Source organism: Hippopotamus amphibius, chromosome 5 (assembly GCF_030028045.1).
Source record: "Hippopotamus amphibius kiboko isolate mHipAmp2 chromosome 5, mHipAmp2.hap2, whole genome shotgun sequence".
Taxonomy (NCBI): Eukaryota; Metazoa; Chordata; class Mammalia; order Artiodactyla; family Hippopotamidae; genus Hippopotamus; species Hippopotamus amphibius.
The window spans coordinates 7,365,856-7,391,962 of record NC_080190.1 but is presented as its reverse complement, the minus strand read 5'-3'; the positions used below and the strand labels follow the sequence as shown (position 1 = coordinate 7,391,962).

Here is a 26,107-nt window from a genome sequence, read left to right as displayed (position 1 = left end):
TCACTGGGACCGCAGCAACCTGAATGCTGCTGGGTCCTCCAAAGCCGGGTTCCTCCACTTAGCTGTGAATATACTGACCTCCACTTCTCTGGCACACTGGGAGGCGAACGGTACAGGCGTGTGAGTTACATCTCAATAAAGCTATTAAGAAAAGACACACGTGTGGGGAATCTGGCTTCATCAGGCCCTCGGGTGCTCGGCTGCTGGGGGCGACCCACACTAAGGGAGCTCCCAGAAGGCTGGGTGTGCTCTGGGGTGGGTGGGGGGCTGACTTGAAGCCACTCCTCAGCTCTGATTTCTGTGCTCTCTGCAAAGGCAGCAGGAGGCTCGGTCCCCAGATGGCTACAGAGTGTCTTGATAAGTAGATCAGCTTCTTAAATAAAACATGTGTCTTCATGAGTCACGGCCTCCAAGTGAGATGCTCTCAGGCTGCCTCGTTTGTAGCTCAGGTAACGGCCGGACAGAGAGCCGGCCGAGCAGGCGGCACCCAGGCTCCCAGGAGCCCAGCCCCTGCTGCCTCCCCACCCAAGGCCTGCTGGGCTGACGCTGTTTAACCCAGGGTGCACGCACGAGGCGTCTTCTAAGCAGAGGCCTAGACGTGTGGCAAGGAAATCACCTAGTTTAAAAAAAAAAATAAGTGCAACTTCTGTACCTCCAGAAAGACAAGCATCTGCTGTCACTTTCACTGACGCCTTAGAGCCGCCCAGGGAAACCGTCCCGGCAGCCGGAACTGCGCGGGGTCCACACCATGCCAGGGAACCAGGATGGAGAAAAGTGATGGATGCTTTGCCTTTGCTCAACAGAGCTTAAAAACAAAATTGGAGCCACTTATCACTTGTTGTAACTCATTCTCTTACACACATGCTGGCCACGCGGGCTGTCTGGGCTCATCACCCTCCCCAGTCCCAGGGGAACCTCTTGTGTCCCTGGGGAGCCTCTGCCCTGAAGAAGCGCCTGACGTTCTGTCTGGAAAGCTGGTGCTTCCCACTGGGGGCGGGGTGAACACCACCCACTCAGCCCAGGTGTGAAGGACCCTCCCAGCTGACCGGGCCAGAGAGAACCATGCAGGGCGTTACCGAAAAGCAAACACGCCGCCAAGGAACGCATTTCAGAGCAACTGAGGATGCGCAGCTCTGCTTCCACTTTGAGGGAAACAAGATACATGGTCTGTATTTCCCCCAAAGGCCCAGCCTCAAGTGGGTGGCCCTGCAGCACTAGAGGAGAGAGGATGGGATGGAGGGACGCGGTCTGGGTGCAAGGGCTGCAGGCCCCGGGCTTAGGGAACAGCAGATCCCCGGGGCAAGGACTCACTGGCTGCCCGTCCAGGTAAGCTTACCCCTCTGCACGCTTCTCAACATAGGGGACAGTCCCTGGAGGGGCAAGTGACTGGCAGCTTATGCCCGGGGCAGGGGACGACCTCGGCTGTCCCTTCTGGCTGGGAGCACACACGCTCTGCACCTCCTTTCCAATAAACAGCTCTGATGGAATCCTCTGGAGCTCGTTCTCTTACTGTTGGCAATGGCCAGGGGTCCGAAGGCACCACAGTGGCCTGTGCCTCCCCCCAGGAGTGGCAGCTCCTGCAAGTCTGTAGAAGAGATGAGCCTCAGGACCTCGCCCAAGACCACAGCTGATGCGGCATGACCTTCTCAAGGACAACAGGGGGCTCCCAGGCCACTGGCTGACAGGACCCTCAATGTCACGGGTCTCAGTATTCCTTGAGGGCGCTGACCCAAAGCCAAGGCTCAGCCGGCCAAGCTCAGCCACTGCTCATTGGTCAGGGCCCACCTTGCCCTCTGGCCACTGCCAGCAGTCCTGCAGCAGGAGGCGGAGACTGGCCATGAGGTGGGTGTCCGGGACCTGCTCTCCCCCTTGGTGGCTGCTCCATTCTTTGGTTCCAGCTCATAAGCCAGGAACCCTGAGATTCTCAACTCAAGGGCCGGACTTCCCAAGTCCTGAGCTGCTCTGGAGCTCGCTGGAGAGACCCACCCCCACCCCCACCTGCAGATTAAAACAGCTGTCGTGGCCCAGGGGTCCCTCCACCACTCATCAGACCAGACTGTACAGTGACGTGCCTGAAAGCTGGGAGATGCCTGAAGCTGGCCTCAAGTTGTAAAGCAGTAAGTCATGCAACTGGCACTGCTGCCCTCAGACATTTTTCCTTAATTGACTTGCAATCTTTCATTGCATCAATAAAACCACCTACGTACTCCAAACCAGCCCACACATGGAAACCAAGGTTTGGGTAGCTGGGAGATAGCGAACAGGTATGAGGACACTGGCCACATGGCATCAAGACGAAGAGATAAAAGCCAGTCCAATGGTCCTCACCTGTGTAGAAGGCAGCTGTGCTGGGTGCTTCTCTTGCACTTTCTCATCTAAACCCTGCGTTAAACTCTGTGAGAGTGTTACCAACGAGGAAGCAGAGACTGTGACGTGGGAGAAGCTCGTCCAAGGTCACAGGGTGACCACGTGGTGCAGCCGGACTTGAACCCAGGTTGGTCTCACCCCAGGGCTCACTGTGGACAACTGAGGACGATTACACGTCACTCCTACACCTGCCTGGGGATCAACTCTGCACACCTGACACCAACAGCCACTAACACCACCTGCCAGGCCCTGGGACCCACCCACTCTGACGACAGACCTCCCCTCAGTGAGCTGAGGCAGGTCTTCGGGTCCTCTCTCTGACGCCAGCGCTGGCTGTCTATCAATTACAGATGCTCGGCTGCGAAGTCCCACATCAAGAACCTTCACCTGCTGTTTGTCATGGTAGAGACGGACCCTTCCCTTTGGGGTCACTCCGGATTTTGAGGCCTGAGAGGTCCATCAGTGGGGTAGGAACTGCCATGCAATGTAACCCTGCAGCACCACCGGAAAGAGACAAAGCCCCGCCCTCCTTGGTTCCTCTCAAGCGGAGACCTGCCCAGAGTCCACCTCAAGTCCCTCTGGTCTGCCGGCTGCCCCTGGAGCCCTCAGAACCACGGAGATGGAAAGCTGCATCTGAGCAAGTCAAAGACCCCAAAAAGGGGGAAAGTGACTCATGAGTACACAGCCCCTCCCCCAGCCACTCTCGGGGACCCGCGCTCACTTCTCCAAGTTCCTCAGACCCAACCATACCCATGGGCCCAGCTGATAAGAAACCTGGTCCAGAAAATGCAGCTTGGCCCTTGACCTCTGCTCTGCCTGCACAAGGATTAAGCCAGGACTCCACGTGCCTCCCAGGACTGTCCTTACAAGGAACAACCTGGAGGTGGCCTCTGGCCAGGCAGGGCTCGCCGAGGCCCTGAAGCCTCAGGGACAGATAAGCTCAGAGGACCGAGCTTCGACCAGCTCAGGGCCACATGGACAAGACAGAGCCAGGCCCAGCCAACCACAGCCATCCAGTGTCACGGGCCTCTCACAACCCAGTCACCACCAGCAGCCTTAGACGGGGCGGGGGAGCGGCGGGTGGACACGGTTCTGTCCCTTCTAAGCAGTAACTGCAGAGACAGGTGGGCCATCCGTCCTCGTCAGAGGACATGTTGCTAGCAAATACGCGCAGCGTGCAGGGTCCTGACTGGTCACCACGTCTGTTTCCTTGAGGTTGCAATAAGCCTGGGGAAACAGCACGTGCCACACGCTTCGCTAAGCCGGCAGAGAGCCCTGCCCGAGAGAACCTCCTCCGTCACCTCCTTCCGTTCCGGCTTGATATTCGTTTAACACTTAACTTGGGGCTTCCCTGGCGGTCCAGTGGTTAAGACTCTGTGCTTCCATGGCAGGGCTCATGGGTTCAATCCCCAGTCGGGCAATGAGGATCCTGCATGCCACACAGTGCGGCCGAAAACAAACAAAAACAAAAAACCCCGCTTAGCTCGTTAATGGTGCTGGACACCAGGGCGTTGAGGTGGGAGACTGTCCTTGTGAGTGTGTGGCCAACACCAAAAGAAAAGCCGCCCATTGGGACCACTGGAACCCCCAGGTCACTGTCTCTTCTCGAAATTGTGCTCTGCTGCCCCGAGAGCCACGTCCCGGATGGGGGAGCCAGCACTGGTTCTCTTATAATGCCAAAGCCAGTGCCACCCCAAGGGCCACGCTCGAGGTGCACAGAGCCTGTTCTCCATCCACAGCCCCCCCGCCGAGGGAGTGGTGGGGGTTCAGAAACCCGCGCCCTGCCTGGAGATGCAACACCGGCCGGGAGGCTGGGTGGCCGGGGCCAGCGGTCTCCCCCCGGCTGGGGGGGCCTGAGGGGGGAATGGGCTGAGCCTCGGGAACTTCCAGGAAGGCCCTGCCCACGGCACGGGGACCGCCCGTGGAGGCCATGGGGTATTTCGTTTGAGTATTTCTCAAGTTCTAAAAATGTGCCCATGGCAACAACAGAAGGGGATGTTTGAGAAAAATAAAGTGAAATAAGGATGAGAACAGAACGCGCGGGTGCCAGGAGGCTGGCAGAGGCAGGGCTGCGCGCCCACGCACCGGCCTGAGTGCCGCCGGCGTGTGATAGGCTCGCACGGGGCTGCTGGGACCCCAGGAGGCCGCGGTCAACCCACTCACAGGGTGAATCACCCGCCCTGACCCCGTTCCAGGTGGGCGTCTGGAGGGGCCTGGCACCCAGCAGGTGGGCTTCAGCACAGGGGGGCCAGGGAAACCCTTGGAGGGGTCCCCAGCCAGGCTGAGGACACCCCAGTCTCCTTGGTGCCCGGAAGGACCGTTCCTTCCCAAAGCACAGGAAGCAGCAGCAGTGGAACAGCCCTGGCCCTACAGGCTCGCCTGGCCAAGGTCAGGCTGGGGCCGCAGGGATGTGGCCCTAGAAGAGCAGGCCCGCCTGCCCGTGGTGCTCAGCGCCCCGACCCTCCTGGGCCGCTGCCTCTGTGGCTGGGCTCGTCCCCTGGAATCAGATGGACAGACTCCACCGGGGCCCCTGAGGAACAGACAACATGTCCTCCTCCCTAAAGGCCCCTGGAAGAGCCTGGTGGACTCGGGGTTATTTTTCTAACTATATTGCCTGGGCCAAGGGCCCATAAAAACAAAATACAGCCCTGCTTCTTAGCTATGGCAGCCACCAAGGCCAGGATGCAGATGGAAGAAGGACAAGGCTTTCAGCTTAATTCAGTTTTTCATGTGGCTCTAGAACCCGAAAGGAAAGTGATTCTTAAGGACCCTTTCACAGACTTGCTGTCCGGCGGGCCGGAGGCCAAGCACGCTGCCCTCAGGCCCCAGAGCAGCCAGGAAGCTAATTTTCCCAAGTGCAACAGCTGGACGGACATCCCCACCCTGCTCTTTTCCTCTATGACTTTTTCTTAAAATCTAACGACATCTAAAGCGATCCAGGCTCCAAGCCCAGTTCACAGGAAAACACTAGGATCCACCACAAAGTCATATTTATTCCTTCAAATAAAAAGCGTCTAACAGAAAACTCCCCAGCAGGGAGGCTGCTTACGTTGAGAGGTGAGCTTTAAGCACCAGGAGGGGTTGAAGGGGGAAGGGACCGGCCCAGGCTGGGCTGCTCGCAACAGTGTTCAACCCCCCCCAGGCAGAGCCCCCTCAACTAAGAAGTTTCGCTACCTCCCTGGGGACTTGGCAATGCCCACCAAGGGCAGGACTAAGGAAGCAGCAGGTACCCTGGAGAGGAAGTCAGCTGTCAGCTGCAGAAGAAGGCCAGCCAGGCCCCAGACCTGCGCCTGTGAGCTTAATTAGCAATTGACTGGATAAGGCCCTGGTAAAAATTTTACTAAAAATGTTAGATGAGATGCAGGAAGTTGTAGCAAGGTAGCAGAGCCTGTGAATGGGAAAGTGCACGCTGGGGAACGACAGGGAGGGAGCACTGCAGACCTCGAGCTGATGTTGGTTCTTTGGACCTGTGGTCAAAGACAGGTGAAATTTAGCTCACAATTGCTCAGAAAAAGGATTTTTTTGAACAACGGGTTTGTCGGGTCCCATCGTAGGCTCAATGTGTATCTTTCAAGTGATCCCATTTCCCTCTTTACTTTGGTTGCTAGGAAGCTCAGAGTGCAATTCTCACCTGTCCTTGTGCACAGGACTGCAAGGAGTGGGCTCCAAATTCTGGCCTTATCACCCAGCTTCGTCTTTCCCTGCGCTTATTTTTCCATCGACTCAGTTTTACCCTTGTGTGTGTTAAAGCCCTTCCTGATAGCCAGTCTTAAATCCTCTTAGGATGAAAGGACATTTTACATTCCATTTAATCACACAGAAGAATTAATTTCCTTGCCTCTCCCAGAAGGCAGCACAACACAGAGGAAAGGGGCTCAGCTCTGCAGCAGAGCAGTGTGGATCCAAGCGCAGCCTTGCAGGGCACCAGCTGGGGAAAGGCAAGCACCAGTAGGTGACCTTGGAGCCACACAAGCACTGAGCTTACCTGTGTGCACAGCCTGGGCCAGCCCACGTGATGTGGTCCCTCAGAGCGCTCTAGGGGGTGAATGGGCTCAATGTCACACTTGGGGAGGTGAGCCTCAGAGCACCTTGGGACTCCTGCTTTGGAATCACCCTCTCTACTTCCTCTCCGGACATGGACCTTGGCTTCCAGCATGGGCTGGTGTCCCCTTCCCTGACCTCACACCACTGTTGAACTTCCCATGCTGTCCTAAAGTGCTGTGCTTGGTGGTTCATCATGAAACAGCAACCAAGCACAAGCTTGGAGTCAGACAGGCTGGCCCCAAATCCCTGCCCTGCTGTGTGACCTGGGGAAGAGTGCTAACCTGAGCCTCAGATTTTTCATCTTAAAAGGGGAAACGCCTAGAGTCTTCCTCAGCTGAGATCACTGTGGTCAAATGCTGCACAATGGAGACATTTACTCTTACTTATTGGGCTGGGTAAACCCTGGACGCACTCAAGGCTGACTTCTCCAACCCCAGTCCTGGTAGAGGGCACGAGGCATATCAGAGGCAACTTGGGGTCAGGAGCTTCCCCTGAGCCCTGCGGGGGGTGACGTTTTCCTATCAAGTCAGTGTCGGGAGGACTCACTCCCCACCAGCCTCACCAGCACATCACACACCTGTGCTTGGAACACAGGCATCAGAGAGAGAGTTCCGGCTCTCCTCCGTCCCCAGGAGCGCAGCCCAGAGACCTCATTTACTAGGACAACTCTGCACCGCGGTTTTCTCACCCAGCTCTCCCACATTTAAACAAGGAGCTGTTTCGCTCACATTTGCAAACCCTTCTTGGGATCAGTTCTCAACCGCGCTCAGGAGAACACATCCCCGGGAGCCACCCAACCCCCTCTCGGTGGGGACGAGTGTTTACAGGTTTGATTTTATGCCCTCCCGACAATCTGGCAAAGGGTGTTTTATTCATACGCTGAGCACCACTGTTTGGCTAAATTTAACTGCCGTGTACCTTCCTGTTCCTTGAGCAGGAGGGAGCAAGTAAGAGTCAATAGTCTTGTTTTTTTTTCCCCCTTTACATAAAAAACAGCTAAAAAAGTCCTTTGTGTAAGCCAGCCTCAGAGGGGGGGTAAAACACACCCAACAGAGCAGCAAGTTAACTTAAGCACATGTAGGTTCTCTATTGCTGACGTGGGCTAATCGGTCATGGATTAAAGCACCATTTCCCTTTTGTAAACTTAAAAAAAAAAAAAAAAACCAAACCCCAAAAACACACGTACTAGCAAAGAACCTATGAAATTCTTGCCTTGTATAATCGCTGGGGTAAGAAATAGGTTCTAAACACCTGAAAATCTCCCATGTTAGTATATGTGGGTTTTCTCCTATAAAAATGGTGCTGGGATAACTGAGTATCCACGGGCAGCAGAATGCGGTGGGACCCCTGCCTCACTCCAGATTCAAGTCGACTCAGGATGGTTCAAGGACTGAAAGGGAAGAGCTAACGCTACAAAACTCTTAGGAAGAAAACAGGTGCACAAATCTTCATGACCTTGGATGACGACACCAAACCCACAAGCAACGAGAGCGGGGAAAATAAACAGGACTTCAAAATGAAAACTTCTGTGCTCCAAGGACAATATCAAGAAAGTAGCAAGGCAACCCCAGAATGGGAGAAAATATTTGCGCATCAGGTATTTGATCCCAAAAGCCAGTGAGGACTTTGGGTTTCACTTCCTGGGCCCCACGGCCCACCCAGTAGAATGTAAGTTGGAGAAGCCCAGTGTGGACACTGGACCCTCAAGGCCAAGGGTCACGTGAGGAAGTAACGTGGCAAGGAGGGGCCTGCTGCCTTTGCCATTTCTTGGACAGATAAACGCACCGAGGCTCATCTGTCTGTGCACTGGCTCAGGCACTTGTGTCCCCTGGAAAATCTAACTGGCGCCGTGGACAAGACCACCACCTTTTCTAAACATCTCAGAGAGGCCATCATCCCAGGAGGAGTTTGGGGTTGGAAAGATACTAATACACAAAACTGTTACCTAGAGACCAAAGCCACGTCTGACAGGCTACGTCCTAGAGGCAGAGGCCTGTGAGGCCCTGGTGGACGAGGCCCCACTCTTTCTACTCAGAGCTGCTTTCTAAAACAGTAAGACCAAACACCCATGAGAGGAGAAGGCACAGCCAGCCCGTGCTGGGCAACTTGGGGCTGCTTAGGCCACACGGAGAGGGTCTGGCGACAGGAACTCAGGCAGGGCTGGCCGGTGTCCAGCAACAGCCTTGGCCCCATCTTCCCCCCCACCCCCCCAAAAAAAACCCCACAGATCAATTCCTTTAGACTACCTCACAGGAAAGCACAGCAAGGAATAACTTCATTCATTAACCACCTTCTCTGCTGTGTCCCAGACCATGTTAGGCAGAAAACCTACAATGACCTCAGAGCTCTCCAAATGGCCAGGAGCCCATTTCACCAGTAAGGGGTGGGGTGCAGGTGGCGGGCTTCCCAGCTTATTAGGCAGAGAACTGGGGTCCAGACCCAAGTCCCCAGAGACCACACTCCTCGTACGATCACGGATACACACCCTGCAGAGGGGGTCGGGGAGCCACAGAAGAAGTGAATTGACAGAAGTGCCCCGCTACCCTTTGGGTGAAAAGCCCGTTAAGCTTTTCTGTGACCCAGGCCTGGCACAGACAGCAGCTGGGACGCCTCCAGGCCGCAGCTCACCCAGATGCCGTCCTCCGTGGACAGAAGGACCCAGTCCACACCCACAAGGTCAGAGCAGGCTGTTTGAGGGCAGACGGCTGCAGTATAAGCCCAGTCTCCGAGCTGAGTGCCCCCAGAGCCAGAGTCCTGCCTCCCGGCCTGAGAAGCGGCCAAGGAACAGTGACCATCTATAAAAGCACCACTTTCAAAGCAGGCCCAGCCGAGGGGCAACCTGAGTGAGGAAGAAGAATGAACCAAAGGGTGACCTTGGGCTCTAAACCCACGCACACAGTGGTCAGCCCCAAAGACCCTCCAAGTACAAAAGCAAAACAAAAGCCTGTGGATTTTATTGACCTTGGACTTATTTCAGGTATACTTGGAATGGCCTAGCTGTCAGCACCTTGGAAGACCACGGCTCCTTCCTAGGACTCGATTTGGAAGGGAGACAGTTGGGGAGAAGGACCTTGGCCAGAGGAGGAGGAAAGTCCTGCGGGGTGACTCTGGAAGAGTCCCCTTCCAGTTCCACGAGGCAAGGATTTCCTGACAACGGAGGTAAAGGTCACTCTGCAAGAAAAGGCCATTCCAGGGAGTCACCAGGCAACAGGCTTCTTGGGCTACATCTACACACAACCACCCAAGTGCTGGTTTGGACAACGTCCTCTCTGTTGGCCCGACAACAACATTTGCAGTTTGACGGTGGCGGTTCTGGAATTTGAGCTCTGCCCTCAGCCACGCCGCCAATGCACACACGCTCCTCAGGGATGCTTTCTTGAGTGCCACAGGCTCCACACATGTGTCCCTATCGCATTACAGTAACTGTCTTTTTATGTACTAACTGGGCGGGGGAGAGAATGTACCTGAAGCCCAGGCTGGGGTGCATCCACGTGAGGATGACCCCAGGCCCGGAACACAACAGGGGCTGGAGCACTGGTGAGGGGACCAGCCCCCAGGGGTCTGTGCTCAGGAACCCTGCCGTGGACCGCAGCCCGGGAGAGGTCTACTTCCTTTACACATCTCCTGAGGCAGGCTGCTGGGGTCACCACCCTGCTGCTCTGCAGGGCCAGCTCAGGGGCAGGGTCCCCACATTCAGTCCCCGCATACGGACATGCAGGGGACAGGCTGAGCCCACCCTTCTCGGGCTGGCTCTGCTTTGGGGGTGGGGGATGGGTGTGATCAGTTGGCTTGGTGGGAGGGTGTCTTTGGGACCTCATGCTGGTCTCCTCCAGGCTGATGGTTGGAGGGTCATCACCCTCAGAATGAGTGAATCGTCCAGACCCCATTCCCCAGCACAGAACTTCACGTGCAAAGGGACCTTCAAATAAGGCAAGGCCACAGGCTGAATCACCAGGTACGTGTGGGCCCGACAGGAACAGTCCTCCATGCTGATCCTGACGGGACCCCTCCCCGGGAGACCCGGCGTGCACACCCATGGCGCTGGAGACCACTGCCACCACGTTAGCCTCCCATCACACGCGCCATGCGAGCGACCAGCTCTGGTGACAGATAACGCTGTGACACCACCAGCCTCTCCCACAGCCGCACCGTACATGGGCCGCGGACACCCCTGTCCTGTCCCGAAGGTCTTTGGGCAGTGCCCCCGGCAACTAGACGGGGGCCACGATGGACTTCATCGAGCTGCATCCAGGAAAACGCCTGGAAGGAAACTGAAAAGGGCCAGAGAGAGCGCGGCTGGGGCTGCGTTTCTCACACGTGAAGCTCTGAGGCCCCTGCAGTCCACGTGCGTTGCTGTATCCCGGGAGGACAAAACTGGGAAGATGGCTGCGGTGCTGCTGTTTACACGACGCACCCGGCTGCACCCGGCAGAGGGGGGGCTTGGGCGACAGCAAATCCTTGGCCGAGGTCGACACCATGTGACGTGGGGGGAGGGGGCATCGCTGGGTTACAGAAGGTTCCGCAGCTTGTGCCCCAGTCGAGCAGGTCAGTGTGTAAACGACAGCAGATCCACCAGGTACTGATGCTCACGTGGCTCTGACACGCGGCCCCACTAATCCTGCGCCGCAGGGGCTGGGGGCTGCCCCCGGGGGCCTGGCCTCGCCTGGTCACCCTCCACTGCCCGGTCCACAGACTAGCGAATGGGAGTCTGTTATGTATACCAACAAAGCCAACCACGATGAAGCTGGTAGCTCATACACCGAGAAAAGCAAATATAAATTAAAATACCTACTCCAGGATGTGCTGTACAACACGGGGAATACAGCCAATATTTTGTAATAATTGTAAACGGAAAGTAACTTTTAAAAATGTACAAAGGATGAAAAATTTAAAATATCCAAAGCGCAGAAAAATAAAACCAAGCACTTAAAGACAAACAGCCCACCCCCTGCAAACACTCGGATCACCTCTCCAAAGGGAGAGAAGGGACAGCCCTCCTCCTAGCACCCCCTGCCCCTCCAGATCAGAGGGAACCAAGAGTTCGGCGAGAATGAGAATGAAGATTTATGCTTGTTGTGCCACAGACGCCAGAGGCGGCTCGATCTGGATTTAAAGATCGCCATCTCCCGTTTCAGCTCAGCTCAGCAGCCGCTGCAACGCAGCTGCCCCCGTGAGCTTCAGGTTTCTAGACCCGAGGTCTGCGATGCTTTCCTTAAGTGGTAAATGTTATGCTCTCGGGGGCAGAGCAACGGCCCGGAGCAGGACTGTAGGTTCCAACAGATCCCAATCTGGCTGTTGACTTTATGAAAACTGCCACACACAGTGCCATGTATCCAGGCTCAAAGCTCCGGGGGGAGCCAGGCTCCTACCCCCGGGCCCTGACACACTGCCTTTGGGGGAGGGCTACAGTGACACTGAACGTTCGAGAAGGGATGAGAGGAACCGCTGCTACAGGACAGATCATCTGACAGAGAAATTTATTTGCTGGCAGACTTCCGACTGCAGACTTATTGGCACTGGCTTGCTGCCATGCAAATGAAACAAAAATCAATATCCCTCGGTCTGCAAAACCGTGTGTTAACAATCACACGCCAAACAACTTAAATAAGATCCCTCACCCCGGCCCCAAATAACAGCGCCTGTTTTTGTTAGAAGGCAGCACAAAATAAACAGAAAAAAGAAGAAAAGAAGGCAATTTAACAGGTCCTCCTTCAGCAGAACCTTTCCAGGACTTCAGCGCAGAGATAATCTTTCTGTGATTATGACCAAACCCTCCCGTTGCTTAGCAACACATAATTAAGGAATATGTTTTCAGATCCGCTTTGCAAGCCCAGCCATTATCAGATGAAATTACTGAAGCAACAAATGTCATCGCCATGCAAATTAGTTGGTTGCAAAGAAAGAATGTTTGATGGTGAGGGGGAAGACACAGGCCCTGGGAAACATTATCTGACTTTTCTCCTGTCACACACTGATTAAAAAAAGAAGTCAAAATAAATTTTATGATAAGACTTACAAAGAAAATCCATTCATGAGACAAAACCAGAATCTACAGTGAGAGACGACAGAAAAATCCAACCAGTGTCCCTTTGGAAATAGGAAAGAAATGTGTGTGGAGGTCAACTTGTAAAGCAACAGCCATTTCAGTCTATTAACCAAATCATCACCGGCTTCATCAATGTAACAGATAAATCTAACACAGTATCTCAGGGCCACAAGATCAGGCTCTGCGTCCCCACCCACAGCTATTTAAGGGGTATTTTTGAAAAGGTGCCTCTTATTTTTACCACAATTTTCATCCCACTATCTCCACCCTATAATGCTGGTTAATCAGGGGGAAAAAATTCATTTAACAAAGACTCGGTTTTCTAAACTATGTTGGAGAGAAAAGGAGAAAGAAAGAAAGAAAGCTGATTTATAGCTTAAATGGCCAGTGAAGATTCTAGAGTCAAATAAAAACTCTTCAGGGTGGCTCAGAGGATGTCCACCTGGAACTTTATCCAGATGCCCAGGGAAACACATGCATTCAATTACACTTGTCTCATATTTTGAAGAGAACCAGCTAGGATTGTTCTCTCTTTCCTCAGCTTGGAAATATATTCTTCCCTACGCGTAAGCAGAATTCCCAACTGTGTTTTCCAATATGCGAGACCAAGTCTGTTTTTGAAACAGGGAGTTCTAAGGGATTTCAACATCTTGCTTTGTTTAACACACAAGTCTGGAAGCACACCCGTTTTTAGTTCTACAGTGATTAATTCTACCTCTGATACTGCGTAGACCCTTCAGAGGCGCTTTTCCACACTACAGTGCACTTCTAATGGCAAGTGAACGATGCAGGATTTAGGGGAGGCGATGGACAAACATCCTGCCTTCTCCAAAGTCACTGAATGTGAACTGGGGAAAACGCCACCACTCATGAGCGGAGGGTTTCATCCTGTTCCGAATGATTTCCGGGTTTCCCCCATAAACACAGTTGTGTTTCCTTACCATAAAGAGAAACCCACAAACCAGCTTGAGCTCGACTAGAGAAAAGGGAAGGCTGACCCCATGTCAACCCGGTGGGTCACCCTAAACCACAAATCTATCTCACCCAAGAGAACCGGTGCCAGCTGGCTAGCTGGCCACGGTGCCCTATTCAGTGGAGTGTGTGTGTACGTGTGAGCGAGTCGGGGGGTGGGTTGGTCTCTCCGGGCTTGGCCACATGAAGACCCACTGTCCTGTGCTCAAGTCTCTGCCCCCACTGTCCCCTCAACGTCCCAAGCGAGGAAAGACAAGGAGGGGGTGCATTACTTGGTTCCGGCGCGAGCACGGTGGATACGATGATGGGGGCCCCTGTCCGTCGGGCCACCTTCTGGTAGGGCGAGTGAGGCGTGTGGAGGCGCTGGCTGGCTGGCGGCAGGGTGGCGGGCTCCAGGGGGGCGCCGGGCTTCCGCAGGAGCTGGGGGCTGCCGTGCGGGCTGGGCAGGGGAGATGCCACCACGCTGCGCTCCCGCTTCAGCAGTTCCATGGGCACCGTGTATGCCGTGGAGTAGGCAGTCCTGGGGCCTGGGTGGAGTGGGGTGGCGGGGCCCGGGTTGGTCAAGGCCACGCCAGCCTGCGGGGGGTACGTGGGGCCCAGCCGTGCTGTCAGGGCACAAGGGGTGGGAGAGCTGTATCCAGAGTTTGAGGGCAAGTGGGAAGCCTGGACACCCACCCCTGGGGCAGAGTAGGTAGCCGCAGTCTCCAGGAGATGCTGGGATGGTGCGCTGGAGGGGCGACGGGCGGGGTCTGCAGCCCTGGGGGACGCCGCCTGCAGGGGCCCCTCTGGCTGGGGCTGCAGGGCTGAGGCGCCCAGAGCAGACAAGTCACCGTGGAGCTCGCTTCGGTGGCTGAAGCTGCTGGAGCGCGTGCGGGGCAGGGAGCCTCCGCGGCCCTGCCTGTGCAGCTGCATCTCCGTCCTGCAGCTGCTGGCCAGGCGGCTCAGGACACGGGCCTGGCCCAGGTTGGGCGCCACGCACTTGATGTCCGCGTCCTCCATCGTGGCCAGGACGGCTGGGGAGTCAAAGCCCTGCTGCAGCAGGGCCACCAGCGTGGCCTCCGCCACACCCTCTGCTCGCAGGAGAGCCAGGAACTCGGGCATCACGCTCCTCTTGCTGCGGTTGGGCCCCTGGAAGGCGGACAGGTCAGCCTCGCAGTTCTCATAAGCCATCCTGGGGTGGCTGCTTTCCCGAGCGGGCCCATAGCCTCGGTTCAGGGCACCCTGGGCTGTCCCCGTGCTGATCTCAGAGGCAGCAGCCGCTCCGGGGTCCACGACCAGGCATGTGGGGGCCGCCTGCCTGGCGGTGGCAGTATCCTCAGGCCTCTCGCCCACATGACTGTAGACCTGGCTGGCAGGGTAGGTGGGCACCTCCACCCCATACCTGCCGTCGGCCGGCTCCCCTGGGTACCTCGCAGGCGACGGGGCCCTGCTCTGCGATCGCTGCCCCTGAGGGATCAGTTTACCTCCGGGATCCTGGTACAGGTGACCGGTGGCCTGCAGGACAGGGGCCCGGCCGTGCACTGGCTCCCAGGTCATCCTGCCACCCAGCGCTCCATAACCGGGCAGTGGCCGGCCGGCTCCCGGGTCGCGATGGTGCCGAGGCTCTCTAGGCGCCTGGGCGGCTCCAGCCGGGTCACTGTAGTAATCCCGCGGCAGCAGGGCCCCGCGAGCCGACATCACCGCCTGTCTGCTGTCGTAAAAGGCAAAGTCAGGAACGGAGCTCTTCCTTCCGGCCACCGAGTTGTAGAAGGCCTCCCGGTAGAGGCAGGGCTCGGCGACCCCGGGCATGGTGACATCCTGCAGCCCCGGGTTCGGCCGCTCGTACCAAGGTCCCTCTCCACCTCCGTCCGTCAGAGAGCTTCTCCGCCCCGGAGCCTCAGCGATCTCCCAGGGGCCCTCGTACCACCCGGCAGCATCCCAGCTCTGAGATCGACCAATATTTATATGCCTGCTGGGAACCGGCATTGGAGAAAAAAAAAAAAGAGAGAGAGAGAGACTGCGGCCGAGGCAGAAGAGGAAGCCTTTCTTTATAAATCTTCAATTACACACATCAAAACCAGACCTGGCTGTAGTCTAACCCTTCCGAGACGGCAGGAACAACCAACTGGGGGTTTTCTATTTCAAAGTACGGCCTAAATTATTAATCCTCCGAAATCTTAGTAGACAAAACACAACACTCACAGTAACTTTGCCTCACTCTCCAACGATAGTGCCAGAGGTCTTTTCTTTACGGCTCAGTCCCAGAAAGGAGGCTGCATCCAGCCCTCTGGGCCCCCCTCCTGGCTGGTGTGCTCACATGGACCTCGGCTCTCTCAGCGTGCGGATTAGGAGCTAAATAAAACCCCTAAAGCTTTTGTTCCATGTGACATCTCGTTAGACTGATGAAACCGGCTGCAGGTTCCATCCAGGCCTCCCGACCTGCAACTGGGAATTATTTTCACACTGAAGCTCTGGCTTATCTCCCCTGTCCTCACCAGGGCACTTTTTGGACGCGTGCTGCCTCCCCCTCCCAAAGGTGCCCCCCTCCCCCCAATCGCCTAAAAGTGACAGAAGGAAAATAGAAAAGGACTGCTTTAATGCCGATTCCATCTTAATCCACCCTGATGAAATGTTAATCCATTGCACACGGCTACGAACACATTACATGTGAACAGGCAGGCGGGATGAAAAGAAAGTCTCAGGCACAGTTCTAGAGCATGAGATGCCCGAGAGACGGGCCAGGTCTGCAGCCCGACGCTTTGCCAGTATTGAAATCTGGCTCTGGGATGCCTCTGGTTACGAATCAAACGAGTGATTACATTGCTCAAGTCCAGATGGATTCTTGACCGTATTATCGTAAAGCACAGATCCTTTCATACTGCCCAGAAAAACACAACGGCGACAGAAAAACAACCCGTGTGTGATCTAGAGTTTATCATTTTCAGACTGTCACGGAGATCAATGACGAAACCCCAACATTAGGAAGCAAAGCCGGGAGGGAGGAGGCTGCATCTGAGGTGTGTCCTCCTTTAAATCTAGTTGCAGGGAAAGCATAATTCCAGCCGGCTTGGCCTGGCTCAGATCCCGTGATCATTTTCCACGTTCCCACGGATTAAGATTTTACACAGTCCACCGGGGACTTTAGGTGCAATAATGCAAAGAACAGCCGCTGTTTAGATAAAGGAAAGCCCCGCACAGGAGCATTAAAACATTTCCTCGAACACACAGACAGGTCCCCGAGAAGCACCACCACAGGCTGGGCCAAGATCTTCCAACTGCAGGTTCCACAACAAAGAATCCACAAGAAAAACAAAAGCTGGGGATCGTGAGGCTACAAGGGCTGTGTGTCGTTCAATCGCCTAAAAGTGAGATAATTTGCATATCTGCAGCCATTAAACTTCAGTGTTTCACCTTCACCCGCACGTCCCTCGACCTAAGATACAATTAGAATCTTCAAGTAAAGAGAATTACCAGTTAAAAAAAAAAATTTTTTTTTGAATGAGAAATATTGAAAATTTACTGTGAGAAGGAAAGTGGATACAAATCCACCTCCAGGAACTAGAGGCACCCGGTAATGCAAGACAGTTTAAAAGGGCAGTGCCCCCCCCCATCCTGATCAGTACGTATTAAAATTCGGGACAAGCTCTGTTTAAATCCACATTACTCCCCAAAGAGCAATGGTTCCCCAAAAGCCAGAGCTCTGTGACCCCCAGACTGACTATAGCAGAACTGGTCCAAGCACTGCCTGAGGACACAGCCCAGGGACCCCAGTCTGTTACTTGAACACCAACCACGGCCTCCTTTTCTGACCCAAAAATGCCAATAAGGCCTCAAGTTAACTGGGAAAAAGCCCTGGCAGATGGCAAAGAGACTCAAATCCTCCTCCAATCCCCTCCACCTCCTAGGATGCGTGACAGGAAAAAAAGAGAAAAATGAACAAGCCACACTGCAAAATGCTGGGCTTCCACATATGAAAGCAGCCTGCTGTGCCAACGTCTCTAATTCCTCTGCTGGCTCATTCGCCATCACGGGCTGAAAGGCCCGGGCAGGGGAGACAGAGGCGACGGGGCTGGCCACACACAAGGCAATATGTACACGTCTCACCCGTAGCCTGAGGACCTGTTCACTCAGAAGATACATCAAAAAGGACAGGAAAACGTGAGCGCCCCAAACTAAATGGAAACAGCACTATCTGGTTACAGCCGATCGTGTCCCGGCTCTGCTGGGCGGGCGGGTTCTCTCTTCGGGGCACTGTGCAGAACCAGGCCTTCCTCCCCTCCGGAAAGCAGAGGGTGGAGAGGGATGGGGCAGTCTCAGTGGTAACCCTCCTAAGATCCACTACAAGGAGACGAGACTGTGAAAACAAGCCTGGTGTCTGCAACAAGCGGCTCACACCGTCACCCCAGAAAAGACACTAACCTGACGACCTCCAGCGGCCCCGAAGCCCACAGAGGCCTTGTCACGCCCTCTCTCCCCGTCCAGGCTCTTTCAGCCAAGAGGGGTCTTCGAGGCCTCCCAGTGGCGGTTCCACCCCGCTGCCGCTGCCCCTGCCACCTCCCTCCTTCCACCACTGGTCAGAGAACATGGTTGGCTAGGCAGGAAGTGCTGCAGTGGTCCTGCCTGGTTCTTCAAGGTGACCAGAAACAGGGCATCTTTGACATCATGTTTTTCTTACAGGATCCTCATTAGAGAGCTTCGACATTTGTTCAGTGTCTGAACCAGGCCCTGTTCTGGGTGTTCTGCCCATAAATGATTCTACAGGCAGGAGTGATTATGTCACATCCCAGATGCTGGGATGGAGAGGTTGGGTACCTGGCCCAGGGCCACAGAGCACAGGACCCAGATCAAACTCCAAAAGCCAATGCTCTGCTTTCTGGAATTCCCTGCGTCGTCCTGGGATAACAACCCTGCTGGTGCTGGAAAAGGGGAACCTCTTTAACAAAGTAAGTGTTATTTTCTTAAGGTTTCCCCAAACCCCAAATATAAATATGTCACTTATAAAATTAACCACTTGAGGATCAGAAAGTAACTCCTAAACTGATGACTGTTCTAACTCCTCGAAACCGGGTGCAGTGGGCCCCTGTTACAGCCAGGGCCCCCAGACTTTAGCCGACAGATGGCACTGGCCTAAGGCATCAGTGTTATACCATCTCGATGTTTCCTTTTCCTTCCTTCCTGTCATAAAGAAACATAACACGGTGTGGCGTTAAATGCTACAAAACGCCACTTGTGATGCAGACATGATCCTTCAGAAGCTGTCTGTGCTGAATTTTTTTGCAGTGCGGTAGCTGTTGGTGACTCACCCAGCTTACGGATAACTGGTCCTCCGCGTCAGGAGGACTACCTAAGAGCACATACCCCACAGCCCCTAAGAAACCAGGAGCAGCTTTTTTGAGAAGGTGTGAAGGTGTAATGCCAGGGGCAGGACAGCAGTGGGCAGATGAGCTTCAGGCAGGCGTCATCCTCGCCCCAGAACAAGGAGGCCCAGGTTCGTTTCAATTTCTGACCCGTTCTGCTTGGAAGCCACCCAAACTCATGCAGCCTCAGCTCTGCAATCTGCCAAATACTATGACAGATGTTTTCCTGTGTTAGGTAAAAACACCTGTAACTGGACTTGCACTTTTCTAAACACTGGCAGATTTTCTTTTTTTTTTAAAGCTCACTGCAGTCATTAGTTAAGGGCTGATTTTCTGAAAATCTCATGTTGACTAAATAAAGCGAGATGGGACCAATTTCTGAACGATTAATGAGTCTTGCAGACTTAACTGTTTAATCCTGCAGAGTCTCACCACAGAAAATCGCATAAAGGAAGAAGCCATCTTCTGAAAATTGAGAAACAGGCAATCCAAATTCTCTTGCAGACAAAATAAACCGAAGATAAAGCTGACCCTGTAGAATCATCTGAAAGGGAACCTCAAGATTATAAGCGACATTTCCCCCCCAGAACCAAGTCTTGAATTCCCTGTGCAGCATAAGACAGCAGTTCACAACTGTAGAGACCTGAGAACTCTGAGATGATCCGGACAGTCCCAGAAGAGCAGGGAAGGAAATCAATGAGCGCGAGGCAGGGGATGGCCACCCACCCCTTCCACGGAGTGGTCCTCGGGCAGGTCACCCGCAAGCATGCCGTGTTCTAATCAATACAATGATCTGGGAAACTGCTTGAAAAGAATGGGAAGTAGAAGTACTGCTCTGGGGTCTAGTCCTCACGTTTTTCTTAAAAAAAAAAAAAAAAAAAAAAAAAAAAATCAGGTACATGGTGGACTCAGTGAATCTAAAGACCAGACTCACATGAAGGTCTCTGGGTCTAACTGCCTCCCCTGACAGCTGTGCTGTTTCCGCCAGCATGGCAGCAAGGGATGCTTACTCCTTCTCAGGAGGAGACTTTGGAACACTACTTGGCCGGCCTTCCTGTGCTGGACCAATGCTAGCCTGGGGCTTTCCATCCCCTGGTTCTCCAGTCCTTGGGGCCAGGAGCCCAAGACAGCTCTGAAAGCAAAGGCGGCAGTAAGAAACCCCCTGAGATGCTTCCCTGTGCCTGCTGTTTGCAGGATGAAGCCACTGCCCTCACCCTCTGCCTCCCACGGGCAGCATGTCCTGGGGGACACTACTGAGGTTAGTGGGTCACACTCTGTTTTCCGGGAGACGGCCAAAAATAGGCCCATGACATCCCACTTCCTACTTTCAAATGTGTACAGGCTGCTGTGTTGGTTTTTTGTTTGTTTCTGTCAAGTGCTTTAGAATTTATGTTTAAAGACAGCTTTCTGCCTTTAAAAAAGTTTTCTTTCCTTCTGTTCCCACAGTGTCCCCTCTCAAAGCAACTTACTTGGCTAGTCTAAATCACAGAGGGGGAAATAAACTCCCAGGACCCTGGTAAGACAGCAAATAGGGTCTGGTAGGGTTTTAAGATAGCCTTTGTCTAAATGACATGAGTACAGGGACGAAACTAGTGGAACCAACCAGACATTTCAGACTTCCCAGGATCGACGCAGCAGCAGAGGCTGTTGGATGCAGGCTCTGGGCTCCTGATTTCCAACCCAGAGTGAGAGACGTTTTAAATCATCAGCACAACCCTCCCGAGAAAACCCAAGACCCGAGGTGTAGCCTTGCAACCAAGCCAACCCTTTCAAGATGAGCTGCCCTCCATACCGTCCTAGGCCTCCTGTAACTCATGATTTAACCATTTTAAGCGAAAACAAAGGCTTGTGCGTGGCTTCATTTCTTGACTAGATGATAAAACTTAATGACAGCTGTGTTATGAAAATCAGGCTCAACTCCCACACATCACGGGACAAAGAGTCTCTTTTACGGTATGTTTTGCATGCACCGCTGAAGCAGAGAGCATGCGCTGGGACCCCAGCTCGGACGCGGGGCCTGGGCGAAGCGTAGGGCAGAATCTGCCTGGAAAGGCTCTGCCGGGTCCTCGACAGCACCCAGCACAAGGTATGGTCAAGGCAGGTGCTCAGGGACTTCTGCTTGCCTTCTCTCCACAAAATCCTGCAATAACAGCTCATCCTGCAAAGTCTCAGCATCTCAGGTGAGCCCTGACTCAGCTTGATGTTGCCCCCTCACCCCAACGCACTCCTGTGTTATGTCTCCTCCGCTCCGTCGGGTTCAGAATACCAGGAATGGCTTCCCCTCACCTTGGCTGATGCCCCAAATCATTTGCACCCGCCAGGATCCACCTCAAATAACCCACCTCCAAGAAGCTTCCTCAATCCTCTGCTGTCACTTTGTCCCCAGTCCAAAGAAACCTGCCACTCATCAAGGTGAGCACACCATCCAAATCATCCAGGGACTGCATCCGTCTGCAGACGTCCCATGGTTTGCTGGCTAAGGTGACGAGCCCTGTCCCCTCCTGACATGTCCTTCCTCCATGCATCACGTGCTCATTTGTTTGATACACAGGTTATAAAAACTGACCTGTAGAACAAGCCTCTGTACCAGGAACAGGACTTGGTGGCAACAGCCAATTTTTGCCCTCAAGGAGTGTATGTTGTGATGGGGAAAAGGACAGAGAGGTGTACACGATCATCAGGAAGCCCCGAGCCACGACCGCACTGGCCTCTGAGCCCAGGTCAAGGTTGAAGCAAGCACAGCACCTCACTTGCAAGGACCTGGGCACAGCGGGCACTGAGAAGAGACAGCAGAAGAAGACGACAGCCCCCAACACCCGACACTGCCTGGTAGAGACGCACACTGTCCTGGCCCGAGGTGCTGTTTCTCACACGGGCCCTGATTGTACAGTAAAAGGATGGGCTGCACAGATCTTCTGTGGACAAGAAAGGACGGATCAGCCACCCCGCTTATTTCACCCTTTCCAGGGTGTGAACAGGAAGGGGGGACCTTCTCAGCACAGACCACTCTCCAACCAGGACTTGGGAAACAAGCTGATGGATGTTCCAGCCCCCCTGACGTCCACGCAAGAAGGACAGGAAGTGTGGAGACGGCGGCGAGCAGGTGCGCGGCGATGTCCAGATCGCACTCCCCTGGCTATAGCACAGCCCCGCTGCTGCCACCGCCAAGCCAGTTTACGCCCTGCACCTGGAAGGGGAACCAGCATCTCAGAAGGCCACCAAGGCCTCTCCGGAGACAGAGAGAAGCCTGAGCTCTAGAGCAGAGGAATCAAATAATGATTTGATGAACTCAGTATAGATCAGTCAGGACAGGAGTCTCACTCCGCAGGTGTCATTTGCAAGGTTCTGAAAAAGGGGTCGGGGGCGGGAAGCTGGCAACAAAGTGTATCTTGGGGTTCTGGCATCACAGTCACCCCAAACACATGTGATTGGGTTGAGTTGTGTGGGACAGCCTCTGAATCTGGGCCGCCGTCTGCGCGCCCCCAGCTCTGCAATGCCAGGTCGCTCTGTCCTCAGACCCACTCTGACGAAGGAGGCTTGGCCTGGATGCAGTGGAACCCAGGTTCCTGCGAGGTGTTCACGAGGCCTGGAGCAGGCATCCTTTCCTCAAAGGTGCAAGGGACCAAGGTGAGGTGCACCCAGAGCAAAGCAGGCTGGGAAGTCGAGGCAGGAGGCTCACGCGCGGGAGCTGTGATTCCAAACGCCGCAGAGACAGGTGCCGCCCACCTGGGGGAGAGCGTGACCCGCCGGGCGGGGGCGAGGGCGGGAGCAGCCACCACAAAACCTAGACACCGAGAGACACCCACACCCAGCCGCGCACGAAAGCCGCCACACCCCAAGCCCCGAAATGGAAACAGAGCAGCCTTAACAGGCTGTTTTTAAAACTGTGGGGAGTTTTTAAGGAAGGAAAACCACAGGCCAATATCCTTCATAAGCAGAGGTGCAAAAGACCTAAACAAATACGAATCTGTCAAACTGAACGGTGACTTCCAGCTTCTGGTTCTGCATGGCGAGAACGTGGACATGGTCACCCCATCCCAACAATAAGTAAAAACCCAGATAGAAAGAAAAGGCAACAACTCTCCTGGGACCCACAAGAGGGGAGAGCCCAGGGCAAACCTCTGCCCCCAAGATTGGAGCCACACATTGGGAGATTGGGATTGCCATATATACGTTACTAATAAGAAAAAAATATCAACTTGTACATTTTAAATATATGCAGTCTACTGTATGTCAAATATATCTCAATAAAAGTTCTTAAAAAAAAATCTGCCAACAGCATTGAGAGACCATCAGCAAATCAGCGAGTGCAGAGAGCAAGCTTGAGTCTGCATCGCACACATGAGGAACAAACGAGAAATAATACAACACTGAACCTGACTCTCACTTGCAGAAAGCCGAGGGCCGGTGCGGGGATTCCAAGAACCCAGTCCCTAAGTGACCACAGGCACGCGGGGGAGGGGTCGTTGCTCCAAAAGTATCTTGAAACCAGGGCCTCTTGAGACAAAACACGGATAGGGATCCCTGGCCAACAGTGTCTACGAAGCCTGAACTTGACCGTTCTCCCTTCCTTTTCTGATCCTTTACCTGAGCACAACGTTGCTTCATTACATTTGTTTACACTACAGAGTTTTAAGTCATGTCTGGTTGACTATTGTATATTTACATAGCTAATGTAATTATCACTAATCACATAATTACTGGAAATGTATGTAATTGCCTGTTCCAAACATATAATTATAATGTATAGCAACATTATGAATCCCATGTTTAAGATCCACATTTTGGGGCTATTGAAAGACATTTATTAGAACTGATTGTGGACTGCCTGCAGACAGCCAGTTTTGGTACTGTTTCTTGATAAGGTGCTCCAAGCGCTTTAAGAAACAAAAGGAGTGGTTCTATAATGCATTTTCTTAAGACAGGTAAAACAAAAAGCATACAAATAAAAAACAAAATGATTCTGCCCCAAGTCTGTAGGTAATGCTCTTCCCCTGGGGAAAAGCAGACCAGTCCTTCTGCTCTGCGGGCCCTGCTGGGTGTGAGCCAGGCAGTGAGATCCCCCTGGTCCTCCCTGTAAGGAGCACTCGCCTGGCCCAGACGCCCTCTCCACGTCTGTCACCTCAAAGACCTAGAAGCTCTTAGACAACACCTTTGCTTCTTGAACATTCTGGTACCATGAATGAGCTTTCTTGGGGGAACAGTCCACTGAGATGTACTTTCACAAGGGCAGGCTCATCCCAGTAAGAAGAGCACAGTAACACCGGGGAAAAAGTTTTCTTCCACCTCGTCCCTGCAGTATTTTCTCTCTCACTTTTCTTGTCCTCCTTGGGGGCAAAGATTCCCAGGATTTGTAACTAACCACGTGTTTAACAGACACTGGTTGGCCTCTATCTCCCCCCACGTCCACCCAACCGACCCGTCCATCTTCCTCACCGCCTTTTATTCCCTGTGCTCATGAGAACATCCCAGAGGTAAGGAATGCTGAATTCGACTATTTATTTAAAAGGAGGTTCATATCATTTCTTTTCTTCCTGCAGAGGAAAGGAGAAGTCTTCTCCTGAATTATGCGATGAAGCGGACTTATCACAGCTCAGCTGATATCATCCCCAGGACCATTTTTCCACATGTATAAGACATTCGAACAAAATGAAGTATAAATGAAATATCTACTTTTTTCCAAATTACATTTTCAATAGCCACAGGAAAGGATGGTGTGTAGTGATTTACTGTACCATAACCCACAATAAGATATTCTAACAGAAAGTCATCAGCAAGGCCATTGTGGTATGTCACAGCTCTACAAACCCAGGCCTCCAGGAAATGCTTTTCCCGGTTACTTTCACAACGAGGGATAGCAAACCCTCTTCTCTGGGCAGCAAACACTTGGGGCAAACTGAACCAGTTCTGCCATGATGCAGTTACGTATCAAAACTCTCTGACCTGTGCAATTCACAAATGCAGCGTGTCGATTGTGCCAGCAAGCTAAACAGAGGGGAAGACCAAGACCTACATCATACATCAAAAAGAAGAGACTGCAATCTCGTCTGACTAGTCTATTAGCAGACCCTGCCCCGTAAAATCCTTACACAATAGCACTCTAGGAGTATCTGATATGAGGCAGCAAAAAAAAAAGCAGAGAACAAATTACAAATATGAAAACAGAAGAACTGCTTTTTCAAAAAAATCTAGCTTTTAAGTCAGCTTGAAAGACTATTATTACGGATTTGGATGGAGTCCCGAAGACTTCTGGGTGGTGAGAAGCAAAGCTTTACTCTGTATAATCCTGAGAAGAAACATCTCTTTCAAGGTGCAAAGGTGCAGATTCTGGGTACACAAAGATTCATGGACCAGGTCACAAGGGGACTGTGGTTCCAGAGGAAGAGACCCCAAGAACTGGTGTGGAAGGTTTCGAGGAGGAAGGGACTGGGCCTGGGAGGCAGACAGGGATTCTGGAAGCAGTACCCGCGCAGGGGTGATGCTCGTTTCCCACCAAACTAGCTCAGCTGGAGAAAAAGGGTTCATTTGAGGGGGTGAGGGGTGGACCCTGGAGGGCATCAGAAGGCTTGTGTGGCTTGGGTCCCAAAGCTAGGGATTTGCGCTGGGGTTGGCAGCAGGCGGGAGGGGAAGTATTTGAAGGAATGTGAGTTGCTAGAGACCAAGTGCACAAACACAAAGTTCCTATGAGCCCAGAGAAGAGCGGGGCAGCTTCACACTTTTAATCATAACGTTGAAAAAAAGAAAAGAAAAGATACAGGAAGTCCCTGGGGTGAGGTGTGGGCAGTGGGAAGGAGAGAATCGTTCGCTGGGCTCGATGGACTTCCAAGGAGAATATACAAGAACAGTTAGTTCAGGTTTACAGGATGGTGACTGGTGAGAATCCAAAGCCAGGAAAGGAGGTGTGTGAGGCTTTCAGGAGGAAGAAATAACAGAATCCACAGAGCCGATTCGAGGGCAAGGCCAAATACAGAATAGCAGACTGCCTGGGTGCGAATCACTGGCTGCTCCGTACTTCGCTGGTAGCACCTCAGAAACGGGTATCACCTGCCCTGACCTTTGATGTTGCTAATCCAGCTTATGAATGCATGGAGCACCAAAGAAGCATCTGGAACAGCTGTTATACTTAACGGGACACCAAATGAATGTTTGGGATTGTGGATTATACATTACACCTGAGTAACTTCATGTCCTGCACCTATCTTGATAGTGGCCATTGAGAAATTAAAACAAAACAAAACATTGCAACTATCTCAGGGACACCATCCAGGATAAAGATGCTGAATTTGTTACAAAAAAATAGGTTGGGGACTGGTGAACCAGGCCTGGGAGAGAGGGTATGAAA

General features: G+C 53.3%; 1 protein-coding gene across 12 annotated transcripts in view; it reads right to left on the bottom strand.

Moving 5' to 3' along the window:
* CTBP2 (C-terminal binding protein 2) overlaps nt 1-26,107 on the bottom strand; it is a 160,881-nt gene that overhangs the window by 23,653 nt on the left and 111,121 nt on the right. Inside the window, exon 1 of one of the 12 annotated variants that reach the window (XM_057734327.1) lies at nt 13,702-15,394. The exons of the other annotated variants lie outside the window; for them this stretch is intronic. Within the exon in view, the coding sequence (XP_057590310.1) occupies nt 13,702-15,394 (1,693 nt within the window). Of the gene's footprint in view, nt 1-13,701; nt 15,395-26,107 lie in introns of those variants that run through there. 12 annotated transcript variants of the gene reach the window in all.